We start from the raw sequence: 14319 nt of genomic DNA, 5'->3' as shown, positions 1-14319 counted from the left end.
AGTCGTGTCTGACTCTTTGTGACCCCATAGACCACAGCATGCCAGCCCCCCATCTGTCATCCACTGTTTATGAAAGTTTGCTCAAATCCATGTCCACTGCGTCGACACTATCTACCCATCTCATCCTCTGCTCTCCCCATCTCCTTTTGTCTTCCATCTTTCCCAACATCAGGGTCTTTTCCAGTGAGTTCTGTCTTCTCATTTAGTGGCCAAACTATTTTGAGCTTCAGTTTCAATATCTGTCCTTCCAAAGGAAGTCAGGGTTGATTTCCTTTAGGACTGACTGATTTGATCTCCTTGAAGTTCAAGGGACTCTCAAGAATCTTCCCCAACAACAGTTTGAAAGCATCAATTCTTTGCTGCCTAGCCTTGCTTATAATTCAACTCTCACAGCCATACATTACTGTTGGGAAAACCATAGCTTTAAAAATATAGACCTTTGTTGGCAAGATGATGTCTCTACTTTTTAATATGCTGTCTAGGTTGGCCATAGCTTTCCTTCCAAGGAGCAAGCGTCTTTTGATTTCATTGCTCCAGTCGCCATCTGCAGTGATCTTGGAACCTAAGAAAATAAAATCTGTCACTGCTTCCATTTCTGTATTTTAAAAAAAGTTAAACTACATTTAGGGCTTTGACTGCATGCTGAATCTAAAACGATATTTTAAAGCAGAATCACAAAAAGGATCCTGGCCCATCTTAGCAATTTATATTGCTGAATCATAGCTAAGTAAGCTTAATGCTGCGTAGTATTGCTACTGACTTAACAGTTAACTGATTAAAGCTGGTGGGAAGGGAATTCATGCTTCAGAAGAGAAGTAATGGAAGCAGCCTGTATTCCACCAGTGACTTCACTGTTTAATGAAATATATTTTATTTATTTCTGTTTTGATAAGGAAGCCCTAATGGTATTGCATTTAAGGCATCTCTCCTTAGTTGGATAATACTAGTGTTTTGGGGAATAATTAGTATGCAATTCTTAATCCCAACATCGTTTTTAACACATTGCTGGGCCATAGATCATGCTGATGTAATGTAAACATCAGAATATTAGGAATTCCTAAATAAATTATTTTTAGGTGAATTTTCATTGCAGAATCAAATGTTTTGCTTCAATCTTTGTAGGTTAGTGTATGATCCAATGTGCAATTGAAAAATACCAAGGCTATTTAGAAAAAGAATGAAAGTAAACTGCCCTTGATTTGATAGCTTAGTTTTCTCCCAACTTGTTCAACTGTAATTTCATGCAGTTCTTTGACGAGAAAATTGTCACGACATTCTGTCATTTTCTTTTCTACATATTTATTTACATGATAGGTTTTGTCCATGTTTCCTTTTATTGATTTTAAGAAGCCACTTCTTAACACTTTTTTTACAAAGAATGTAAAATATTTTTGCAAATTTAAATTTGTTTCTCTTAATGGAGAAAATTTTATAAAAGAGGTAGATTTTGCCATATGTCTTAACATTGCTTGAATTCCAAGGCACTTGCATTCCTGAGGGAGCACATTCTGTAGTTAGATCCCCTCAACCCATAATGCTTTAGCTCCGGATCTCATGCATTTGTCAGGAATTCCTAAATGTCGTTGTCCCACAAGAGTGCAGCTGTCTTGTTGGATCATAGGGATGTAGTTACAGATGTATTGGATCCTAATTAGTGTGTGTAATTTTTTGTGTAACAGACATATTAAAGTACAGCATAGTGCAATTTATGATCAACTTTGCTAAATAATGATTCTAGTAAAAGTATGTTCAGCATCAGGATCACTTTCTGACTGTAGCTGGAAAGCAGCCTAATCTTAGTTAAATAATTGAAATAAAATAAACATGTAACAGCAGGTGGCAGCACCTGGCTGACCTTGGCTAGGCTTGGAAGCTAAACTAGATTGGTTCTAATTAGTATTTGGATAGGGGACCTCAAAGCAGTGTCAGGGCTGTAGTCTGGGAAGTTGAAAAAACATCCCAGAAGTCATTGGCAAGCAGCTTACGTATTGTTGCCAAGAAAACCACATGGATAGTCTTTGAGGCCACTAGGACTTGAGCTAAAATCTAGGTAGGCTTTACTTTTTAGGAAGAAATATTTCGACAGAATAAAACAAACTACATTGTTAAACTATTTAGATTTGAAATCTTACTGTTTTTAAATAAGATTTCAAGTTTTAATCAAAAAATATATTTTCCGGATTATAAATCACACTTAATGCAATAGAATTAATTTAGGACTATTTAGTCATTATAGATTTAAGTGTAGTATCAACTATTTTAGGAACTCAAATAGTTTACTCAAATGGAAGGATCAATGTAAATACCTTACAATATTTTTATGCCTTCAGTTATAAGATTTAAGTTCTTTGTAGAATAACCATTCTTAATTCTTGGATTCCATCTTTAATTTGAGAATCCTGGCCAATAAGGCAATATTCCAGGAGTTAAAAATAATGCTCAACAGCACAAGTTGCTTTAGGATTTTTCTCAACTAATATTCTTTTTTCTCTGCAATATGAGTTTATCTCATATTATCTCTATCACTAAGGGTTAAATTGCAACCTATGACCATCATTTGTGTTGTAAATGTTGTACCTTTGATGAAGGTATTTTTTTCTTTCTTTTTCTTTTTCTTTTCTTTTATGTACACTGAGAGCATATGCACCAAAACAAAGTCCTTGTGTGTCCAATTACACTTGGCCAATAAATTCTATTCTATTCTATTCTATTCTATTCTATTCTATTCTATTCTATTCTATTCTATTCTATTCTATTCTCTGAACCAAGTACATTAGTTACATCATCATTTTGTGCAGAATCATCTTCCTAAGTAACACCATTCCAAAGGGCTAGTCACTTAGATTGTATTTGTTGTCATTCACTCAATTTTGACTCATGGTAATTATACAAAAAAGTCCATGGCAACATTTTTCTGAAGAATGTTATCATTGCCTTTTTCCTCAGACTGAGCGCTCGTTTTGTGTCCAAGAAAGGACTAAACTCATGGTTGTCTAGTTTCTAAACCTTTCTAATCCCTTAGTCATAGCACTAAACTGGCTGTCAGTGACTTAAAAGATAGTCTTCAAATTGCAATCGTTCACTTGTTCAGCAATCATTCAAAGTTACAATGGTACTGACCAAACAATGACCGGTCCTTAAAGTTTTGGTTTTTGCAGTACTGCCATGGTCACATGAACAAAATTTGGCCAGTTGGCAACCAGTTCAAACTTATGACCAGTTGCAGCATTCCATGGTCATGTGATTACCATTTGTGATCTTTCCTGCTAACAAAGTCAATAGGAAAGCCAGCATAGAAGGTTGCAAGTAATATCCCTCACCTCTCCTGACAGTTCTTCATTTGCATGCACCACATCCTCTTGCCCCCCTTCTGTTCACATGCACCCACATTCTCCTTCCTACTTGCATACACGCATGCTTGCGTGTACCTGGCATTTTCTTTCTTGGCTTTCTCTCCTTGCCTGCACAGATGCATGCTCTCTGTGCTTTGTTTCCCTAGCCCACCTGTTCTTGTTCCATGCTCTCCTTCCCCCCCAAGTTGAATCAAACTACTCTTTGTAGTTGTCAACACATACCTTGATAAATTGTGATTTCTTTAAACATTTATTTGTTCTGGAAAGATTCCTAGAAAGAAAAACGGATGTTTCAATTCAAGCTTTCTTTTTAAACTTCTTTGAATAATGCTGTGTATTTCTTTACAGTATTTTTGAATGTTTTTTAATGACTACCACATAGAATAACAGGTTGCTTTGGTATTGTAATGTTTCCAATAGGTATTATTCTATGATTTAGCAATTTTTGACATTTCTACCAATATGGGGTAGTGATTAAGGCATCAGGCTAGAAACTGGAACACGATGAGTTCTAGTCTTGCCTTAGGCACAAAGCCAGTTGGATGACTTTGGTCCAGTCACTTTTTCTCAGCTCCAGAAAGGTGGCAATGGCAAACCATTTTTGAAAATCCTTGCCAAGAAAACTGCAGGGACTTGTTCAGATAGTATCCAAGAATCAGACATGATTAAATGGAAAGGGAAAGAAGTATCAAATGTAAATATTTTCTATCAATTTTCTCTTAAATTATAAGGTGAGGTAAATTTTACTGATTTTTTAAAAATAAGTCTTTCCATTGTAATGTATAGTAATTATTTATTTAAAAATGCATCTACTTTATCATAAAACCTTTTATTTCTTCTGTCTTGTTATTATTTTAATAGTAACTTACACATAAGTCTTAATAGGCAGCCTTGGTTCTGTATAAGCATTTAAATTCTGTCATTTGTCTCTGAAACCCTCTGCTCTTAAGGTTGTTTTTTATTCTTCCAGAAATCTTTAAATACATCAGCTATGGTTAACTTTGGGTTTGGCAGATAATTCTTTCTGTATCTTTAGCCTATTTCTTTTTCAAACATGATTCTCGTAGAATTTTCTTTAGCAAGGTTTATTGAGGTGCAAGGAGTAGGAATATAAGAATTTCAACAGGTGAATTGCTCTCATTTTGGTACCAATACAGCTCTGTGTGTATTTAGCTGAAAATTGTCTGATTCCTCTATGCAGCTTTCCCACAAACTAATAAACAGGCAGGTTTCTTCTGTAGTACTGGGGAAATTAGCAGCTGGTTGCTCACGTAACTGTCTCTTGAAATTTTATCAGTCTGGGAACCAACTTTTATAGTGCCTGTGCTGTTCAGCATCTTTAGGAAATTGCTGGGGAAGTCATGTGGGCCTTTAGAATTGGATGTTATTTGTTTGTGGATAACAAAGGTTTAATTGCTCTTTGCAGCAAATTGTAAGGGAGTAGTCACTACTACTAAGTATTACTTAGATTTGTTAATGGGTTAGATTAGGAAGAACAGAAACAGAGATGCTGCTGTCAGTAGGAAACTATTGGGATTGAGGTTCAGCCAATTTTGGTTGGTTTAGAGCAGGGCTGTCAAGCTTCCGGCTGGTGGGCCGGATGTGTCATGCGTTGGCCATGCCCATACCCATTTTACTGAAGGGGAAAAAAGTTCTGTATGTCATGAATGCTGCTGTGATGATGTGAGTTTGACATCCTTGGTTTAGAGGTAGGCCAGGTTAGGAAAGAGACATCACAAGGATTATAGCAATTCTGTTTTATTGTTTTGAAATATAGTAACAGAATCTTGAAAAGCGGCAGAGTTCTTTATATCCTCACCTATATCAACCAGATGTCAGAGGTTATTTTGGGTGTCTTTTTCACATTTTTCAAGAGTGAGTTATTGTATCCTTCCCTTAAGAGCTTTTCCATTCTTTCCTCAAGCTTATTTCTACATTATTTTCCATGTTTTGTGCTACCTTTTATTGATAAGCCATGCTCTAAAAGTGTTTCTTGATCCTCAGCTATCAATAAATTTATAGAGGATGTTCGGGCAAGAAGTATATTTATGGTTACCAGTGCAATAATTCCTAAGTCAGTCAAATTTGGCAACACTTTTGTCTATACTTTAGTTCCATCTAGTTTTGACTACTTTAATGGACTACCCTTGAAAATATTTGGAAGTTGTAATTGTTTCAAAATACCGTATGGCATCTGGGCTGTTAATTATTGCTTGAACTGAAAAATGTGCATCAGTTGCCCATTGATTACTGACCACAATTTAATGTTGGCCTGAGCCTAAATGATTTACAGCAGTGTTTTTAACCTTGGCAATTCTAAGATATGTGGACTTCAACTCCTAGAATTCCCCAGCCAATCATGCTTTTGGCTGGGGAATTTTGGGAGTTGAAGTTTATACATCTTAATGTAGCGAAGGTTGAGAAACACTGTTTTAGAGTACAGCCTATTTCAAGAATTGCTTTTATGAACCTGACTGCGAGTTGTGATCTCCAAGCAGAAGACCTTTTGAAGATGTCTCAACTGTCATAGAGTTATTTTCTGGCATGTGTGTGAGGACCTCTCACTGCATCATTTCTATTCTGTGGAATGCTGGCTTTGGAGTTCATTTAGTTCCTACTTTCTTTGCATTTAGAACAGTAGACTAAATATTTTTCCTTTGCCAGGTTTTAAATGTTAATGTGTTTTAGTATTAATTTATTTTTAAGCTTATTCTGTGTTTTGTCTTTAATCTGCCTTAAGTACTCATTGAGTTGAAAGCTGAGATATAAATCAAATAAGTCACTAATTCCAATTAAAGAGGATACAAAAATGACCTTACTACCAAGTGTTTGCACTTATTTTGCTGAATTTTTTAAACAAATAATTTAAAAAATATTTTAGGAGGACCATGAAAGTTGTGGTTCCAGTTCAACAAATCGTAGTACTACAGAAGGTTCAAAAACGACAGTGAAACCAAGAAAAATTCAACAGACTTCTCCTGACCCTGATTTGCCACCAGGTGATTTGCCATATAAATATTATATTTGGGCACTTAATAACTGTTTTAGAAAAAAGGTAGAAGATACAAGGTTTGTAGTAGGCCTTTTGAATTACCACACTACTTCCCAAATCTGAATAGAAAGTTTTTGTGGGGGCACTTGTCACTGCCTTAGAATTTCTGCTTTGTTATTAAAATTAAGTAGAAATAAACTTGGAAAATCAGTGGTTGATCTATTTTTGTTGGAAATTGACTTACAAATAGTACAAGTTCTCCTTTTTTCACAACCACAATTGGGACTTGCAACTCTGTTACTTAGCAAAACGGTGAAACTCAGCTTTCCTTTGTTTTGCAGACATGTGAAGGTTGCAAGTGCATGGATTGGTTGTAAAATGGCTTTTTTAAAATCACCATTGTAATTGTGAATCGTCACTAAACAAAGCAGTTGTTAAATGAGGACTTATGAAGCAATCCTAAGGCATCAACTTATTGCAAAGACTTTTTTTTAAAATCAGTCTTTTAGGGTGTCAATTGTCTAAAAGGCAATCTATGCCCACTTCCTCATTAGAGTTTGGTAGCATCTCCTACAAATTACTGAGCCTTTGTTGTAGCAATATAAAGCCTATCCTCATTGTTATATTGGCACAATTGTAGTTTGATAATACAATAGTTGCTATAAATCACTAATAAGGTACTAGCACAGTCTCTCAACATTCTTTCTGAAGCATTAGAGTGTGCATGAGTTGGGGTGCACAGAGGAAGATGTATGCAAGAAGTATTTCTTGGAAATGGAGATTGCTATGCAGGTCTATGTTTTTTCTTAAGTAAAACATCAGTAGCCCAGTTTTTTCCACTTATGCATTAATTTGTAATATTTAAATTAACATTCACTGGATAGTGATTATCTACTGATTCGGGGGGAATGCCCATTCTATTTTATATTTATAATTACTGAAGACTAAAGACCAGAAAAGTTGATGGCATTTGTTTTTAAAAGCTTTTTTTAGATTGTCAAATTTAACAAAGTTATTTCGTTTTAAGCAGCTCACCGGTGGAGTTCCCAAATAATAAGACTCACCATATTCATATTTCCTTCTTAGGTTATGTACAAAGTTTGATTTGGCGAGTTATAAACAATGTCAACATCGTCATTAATAACCTCATACTCAAATATGTGGAGGATGATATTGTTCTTTCTGTTAATATTACTTCTGCGGAATGTTACACAGTAGATGAATTTTGGGATCGAGCTTTTATGGATATATCAGGTAATCTATAAGTCATAACTTTCTGCCAGACTTAAAAAAGCCAGCTCACTGTCTTCAGTTAAGGACACTGGGAAATGGTTGTTCTATTGACTAATAAGAGAACCATGATAGGTAAGTGGGATCTGTGAAACTAGGAGAGAGATGATTAATTCTGACTGGACATATGAAACATCAGACCAGCTAGTTTTGTGGATAAGATAACTGTTTGTGTTTCCTTGTTGTGTCCTTAGAACAAGAAACACAGCTTTTTGAGGGAGTGGAGGAGTTGAGGCTTCCAGATTCTACAGTGACTTATTGAAATGTATACCAAGCAGCAGGGTGTATTTCAGAACTCATCATGAGTTTAGTCTTTAACATTTGTATGTTAAATAAATTCTGGATATAAAGAACTTGCCTTGTCTAGTGAAAAAAGGACTGGGGTGACAAGATAGCAGTGCTCCAGAGGTGAAATGCTCCCAGTTCGGACCGGATCGCCCGATCCGGTAGCGATGGTGGCAGGTGGTTCGAAGAACTGGTAGCAAAAATCCCTGCCCCCCACATGCCCAGATGAGCCTTTGATGACCCCGCGGCTCAGCTGGGATCGTCAGAGCCTTTTAAAAGCATTTTGTCTACAACCTCTTCGGCCGAAGAGGTTGTAGAAAAAATGCATTTAAAAGGCTCTGACAATCCCAACTGAGTTGCCTGATTGTCAAAGGCTTTTTTTTCTTTTAAAGGCAAAAAAAATGCTTTTAAAAGAAAACAAAAGCCTCTGACGATCAGGTAAGTCAGCTGGGATCGTCAGAGCCTTTTAAAAGCATTTCTTTACAACCTCTTCAAGCTGAAGAGGTTGTAGAAAAAATGCTTTTAAAAGTAAAAAAAAAAAAGTTGGCCATGCACACCCAGTCACATTACCCCACCACCACCAAGCCATGCCCACAGAACCCGTAGTAGCCACACCTGACAGAACAATTAATCAGTTGAACGACTTGTCTCCAGAAGTTGTGAATGCTCCAACACTGGAAGTTTTTATGAAGAGATTGGACAACCATTTGTCTGAAATGGTACAGGGTTAGACTAGAAGATCTCCAAGGTCCCTTCCAACTCTGTTATTCTGTTATATATCAAAGAAGCATACATAATCTGTGTGGTTGCCGGAACTGTCCCAAAAGTGAATGTGTGTTGTTATTTTTAATGTGAAAGGAGGAGAGTTATTTCACACATCAAAAGTAATTGCACATTTATTTTAAATGAAAGATAATGCGAATATAGTTTTCCTACTGGTACTATCTATTGTATATTTTTTTATCCCCTGCACTTCCTTTTTTGAAGCATTATTTCCAATGTCCCAATCAACGGTTGCCTGTTCATTTTGAAAAAAGGTTATTTGGTCTTGCCATGTATGGTTCTTTCCATATTAAGGATAATATAAATAATCATACAATATTTGTTTTGTCTTGCTATTAAAATGGAACAATATTTTTCTTTCTTTTCATAGCAACTGATTTGGTACTAAGGAAAGTGATAAACTTTTCTGATTGTACAGTTTGTCTAGACAAGAGGAATGCTAGTGGCAAAATTGAATTTTATCAAGATCCTTTGCTATACAAGTGTTCGTTTAGAACTCGCTTGCACTTCACTTATGATAATCTTAATTCTAAGATGCCATCCATTATTAAAGTAAGTAGATTTCCCGATAATTGAGTCATATATTCTTGAAAATACCAAAATAGATAACTGAAGGTTTTTTTGAGGTACATTTATGCTGAAACAAAAAAAATATGAGAATGGTGTTCTGACCCATGACCAGAACTTAAGTTTGAGGAATTTCTGTGTTAAGTATTAACTTTATCCATGTTGTACAGTGAAGTTACTCTATGAAATTCTGAACGCCTTATTTCTTTCTTGATATTGGCATGACTATGGTTAATAGAAAAAAATATAACTAAAGGAAAGAAATCATCTAGTTTGGAGTTCAGAATATTTTTCTGAAGTATTTTATTTTAATCTTATGTCAAGGTGACATATCTTAATATGTATCTTGGGACCAGCATCATCAGCTAAATCCAACAGTCAACAGCACAATATATTTTTGGAAATTTATCCTATTTCTGACATAAAACTGAGGAAGCTCCGTAACTTTATCTATGCTGAAGTTGTTTCCAGATGCGGACTTGTGTATTGTAATTCAACTATCCCTATGTGCAGTTAATTTTACTAGTATTATTGATGCCACATGCTGTAATAAGCAGTTGTTTTGTGCATAATTTATCCAGTAGCATGTGGTTTCAGTCTTCTAATGCAGGCTACCAATTCAACATAAAGGACATTTAAAGTTGTTCAGTGCAACTTCAACTTATTAGCTATAACAAATTTCAAACAGGCTTGATTATAGATTAATATTCAGAAATATTGGATCACTACCAACAAATTATTTTTTTTTAGGTAGTGGCCATTTTCTATGGAATTCTGAGCTTTATTCTCTCAAAGTAGCTTTTCCAATTTAGAATGTGTACTTTATTATCCAAAATGTTTCAGAACAGGGAATTAAAGGTATTGGTTAGATCATGGACTTTAATTTTTTGAACTAGTGTTAACTTTAACTGTTCTTTATTAGAACTATTAAAGATAAAGTATTTTCTTTCAGAATTGTATCGGTTATGTCTATTTTTTACTGAAAATAAAATGTATTTGGTTCTGAAGTTGTTTTGTATGATAAGATAGAGACTTACCCAAGACAACCCCACTGAACGTTAAATTTTTCTCTCCTAGGATATCTATATCTGTCGGTCTTCAGATGCTTGGAAGTGTGGGAATCTGATTATTTTTATTATGTGCTTTTCTCTGTACTTGCAGGTTCATACTTTAGTTGAAAGTCTGAAGCTTTCTATTACTGATCAACAGCTTCCTATGTTTATCCGTATAATGCAGCTTGTAATTTCACTGTACTATGGAGAAATTGGTAACTTTAAAGATGGAGAAAGTGAAGACCCTGTTTGTCACACCAAGGATATCTTGGGTAATATCTCAGGTAATAAGAAAGAATCTGACTGTTCTATTTCCCTCCCCCAATACTCCCAACAAAAAGTCAGTCAAAGGCCTTCTCTTCTAATTTAATTACATAGATAAATGTCCTGGCCACGTCTACCCACGGACCTGCCAAGTCTCTGGAGATAACGAGGAAATTATAGATAAGGCCAGAATTACTCACGAATATATTCTTCCCTCCATTGATACAGTTTGCCCGTGCAAATTCATTGCTTTGTCCAAGACAAAAAACCAGGAAGTCCCGCCTCCTATTTATAGTCTCTGCAGATGTCACTGCATGACCATCATTCCTTGGCTTTGTCCTAACGCTTCCTCTGCTGCGCGCGCCGGTCACGTCTGCGCAGTCTTGCATCACTCCAAAACTGTTCTTGGGGCGTTGCCAAATCAGAAGAAGGGTGCCAGGGAGGGAGTGGGTGCCAGGGAGGGAGAGGGCCCAAGAGAAGCATGCCTTGCCGGGTCTTCTCCCTCACTTTCTGAATCATCCGAGTCCAGGAGTCCGGGTCCAGGAACCTGGGTCACAACACTGACTTTGAAACAGACAATCGACTTCTATAAAACTCCAAAGAGCCTATTTTTAAGGTGGAATGTCTCATAACTGAATATTTTGTACATTGTGATTTATTAGAATTTAAATATTAAGCAATAACTTGATTTATAGAAAAATCTATTTTATTTATTTTATTTTATTTTATTTTTTTATTTATATCCCGCCCTTCTCCGAAGACTCAGGGCGGCTTACACTATGTTAGCAATAGTCTTCATCCATTTGTATATTATATACAAAGTCAACTTATTGCCCCCAACAATCTGGGTCCTCATTTTACCTACCTTATAAAGGATGGAAGGCTGAGTCAACCTTGGGCCTGGTGGGACTTGAACCTGCAGTAATTGCAAGCAGCTGTGTTAATAACAGACTGTCTTAGCAGTCTGAGCCACCAGAGGCCCCTCATGAAGTCTTGCACAGAAACATTTTTATTAAAAGCAATTTTATCTTGTAAAAGCAATGAGTGGAAATGCATTTTCTATAAGATATGCATATTGTTCAAGAAACTTTATTAAGGCCATGAATGTATGTTTAAAACTGATTGCTACCTTGTTGAGTCTTCCACAAATCTTAAGCGGTTTCAAAAAGTCACATTAATATTTTATAATAAGATACAAAAAGAGTATGTGTAGAATAAATCTGTTTGGATGGTTTAGATTCTCCTATTATATAATTCAGTAATAATCAATTGAGAAGAAATTACTTTAAATTATATTTACTACTATATTTGGTAGCTTTATTTAATGTAGGTTAGCATTAATAGAATTTCCTTCTTAATCTGAACACACTTTAGATTATTTTATTTCTCAATCATATTTAATGATACAAAAGGCGATGTGAAAGCATATTAACATTAATAACTTGCTTTAACTAGCCATCTCTGAGGAGTCCTTGGTCCTCTCTGAGCTTGCTTGTTTTTTTGCAGATGTTTCAATAACCCAGCACCCTAGCACTGATGATGTTACCTAGTTTAAATATTGAAACATCTGCAAGAAAACAAGCAAGCTCAGAGAGCACCAAGGACTCCTCATTTCAACTCTGAGCTACAAATATTCTCCTTTATTACATCTGTGATAGATGTAGAAAAAAGACATTTACCATTTAATTCAGATATGTGTACCTATATTACAAATCAATTTTTAAGTGTTGGATAATTTGAAAAATGGTTTTTTTAAGATTAGATAAAATCAAAATAACATTAAAATGGATGTGGGTTGAAAAGAAACAATATAATGAAATGAGTAAGTATATCTGAGAAATAATATTGAAGTATCTGTGCAGCAAGCTTACTAATGTCTGGGTGTAGTGACCTTAATTTTTTTTAAATCTTGATTTTTTAAAAATATAACCGTAGATAGGTAATAATCACTAAAGAGCATTTTAGAGTGCAGTGCCGTGTGAATTGAGAATAGGTGTCAAAGTTATGCCATTTGTGCCCCTTAAAAGTAACACGTACTTTTATGCAAACATCTGAGCCTATTTGCAGTGAAAGTGAACTGTACTTCATTGAGTAGCCAAGTTTAACCACTTTAGCTGTTATGTGGCTTTCATTAGATTACTGTAGGAAGGAGAGCTATTTTGCCTTTATTGTACTGATTTGGAAGAAAAGAACGATAAACTCTGTGTTGGGTCCATGTGGATTTGTTTCCAGTATTTTTATTGGATTTATATGACAGCCTCAGAACATACCACCTACAAAGCTATCCGTTGTTTCTTCTATTATTTAAATGAAAAACTAAACATAGGTGCCCCATCTCTTTAATAAGGAAGTTTATTATAATAACACACACACACACACACACACACACACACACACACACACACACACACACACAACTGTTTCTCATTGAGCTCTTTGTATTATTCCACTTTATAATGAACTTTTCATACTTGGAAAAACAGAGCGTGGAGCACTGACTTTGAAGGATTGCAGTTACATATTTTTGCCTGATTCTGATAATATAGAGTAGTAGTTAGCACAGTTAAACATGAGGTTATAAAATGGGCTTGAACAAATATAAAATCCATTTGCCCTTCCTTTATCACAAAAATATTAATTCTCTCTGTAGAAATTGTTTACTTTTTCTTACTGATCATTCATTTTTGTATTCAGTTCATATTCACGTATATTTGTTCTTGACCTTTCTCTTCTTTTCCACATATACTACTTCGGTACTCTATGACTACTACACTTAACTTTTATGTTTCTCTCATGTAAGACTGCTTCTGAAGACATCCAGAAATTGCAGCTGGTGCAGCATGCAGTGACCGGGAATGCTTGTGTATTATCAAGCATTCATCACTCTCAGCATATTGTACTTGTATTGACAGCCAAAGATATTGGATGTTTTAATATTTTATGATTCTGTAGTATTATTTCCTAGGTGGTAAACTGGGATTCTTGAGAATATGGCAGTATACAAAGATAGATAAATAGATAGATAGATAGACAGAGAGTTAATCAGTAGAAGAACACACGGATTTTGACATCTTATGGTAAAGAAGTCATTCCTTACAAGAGAGGTTTAGCTGTACATACTTTAAACAACCAAGGTGCATACTAAATAAATAAAGTGACTCATTTATTTTCATATGTGTTTTATTTTCATCACATACATTGATTCACTCACTCACTCACAGGTCTGATATGGCTGCCTGTCTCATATAATGACTCTAGGTGGCTCATAACAATCCATAAAAATGTGCTAAAAGCTACAAGCTCCCATCACATTTAACAACTAGCTTCATATTCACCCAAACATTCTGTAATTCAAGTGGTTGCTTTGTGGTAGGATTTCTATGAATTCATTAATATACCATCACTTTCATTCATTTCTCAGTGATTTGCTAAAAGAGCAAAAATCTAGTTTGCATATCTCTCCTGAAGCAAAAAGTTGAGTGTAAAGTTTTCATATTTAGCTCATTGTCACTTCAATTCTGTCAAGTATCTTCCTAGATATATTTAACAAACTAATTCCAAACTAATTTTGCACTTACTCTTTCTACTCTTCCTTTGTATAGGAAAATATATTTCCTATACAAATATTATTGGTATTCTTCTAATTATCTAGCCCAGAGCCAATCTTCATGCCAAGTCTGATGATCATTTCGTAAATAAACTCAATTCAGATTATAACATTTCTCCAGTTATA

General features: G+C 35.2%; 1 protein-coding gene across 8 annotated transcripts in view; it reads left to right on the top strand.

Annotated features, from left to right (window-relative positions):
* VPS13B (vacuolar protein sorting 13 homolog B) overlaps positions 1–14319 on the top strand; it is a 357489-nt gene that overhangs the window by 13835 nt on the left and 329335 nt on the right. For all 8 annotated transcript variants that reach the window (XR_009154228.1, XM_058175718.1, XM_058175717.1 and 5 more), the window contains exons 4-7: positions 6235–6352; positions 7432–7599; positions 9074–9255; positions 10432–10606. Coding sequence is in view for 7 of the 8 variants with exons in the window: in XM_058175718.1 (XP_058031701.1) it covers positions 6235–6352; positions 7432–7599; positions 9074–9255; positions 10432–10606 (643 nt within the window). In the remaining variant the exon portion in view is untranslated. The remainder of the gene's footprint in view (positions 1–6234; positions 6353–7431; positions 7600–9073; positions 9256–10431; positions 10607–14319) is intronic.

This window comes from Ahaetulla prasina, chromosome 3 (assembly GCF_028640845.1).
Source record: "Ahaetulla prasina isolate Xishuangbanna chromosome 3, ASM2864084v1, whole genome shotgun sequence".
Lineage (NCBI taxonomy): Eukaryota > Metazoa > Chordata > Lepidosauria > Squamata > Colubridae > Ahaetulla > Ahaetulla prasina.
Note: the sequence above shows the minus strand (reverse complement) of the source record. Positions and strands in the feature narration are given on the sequence as shown.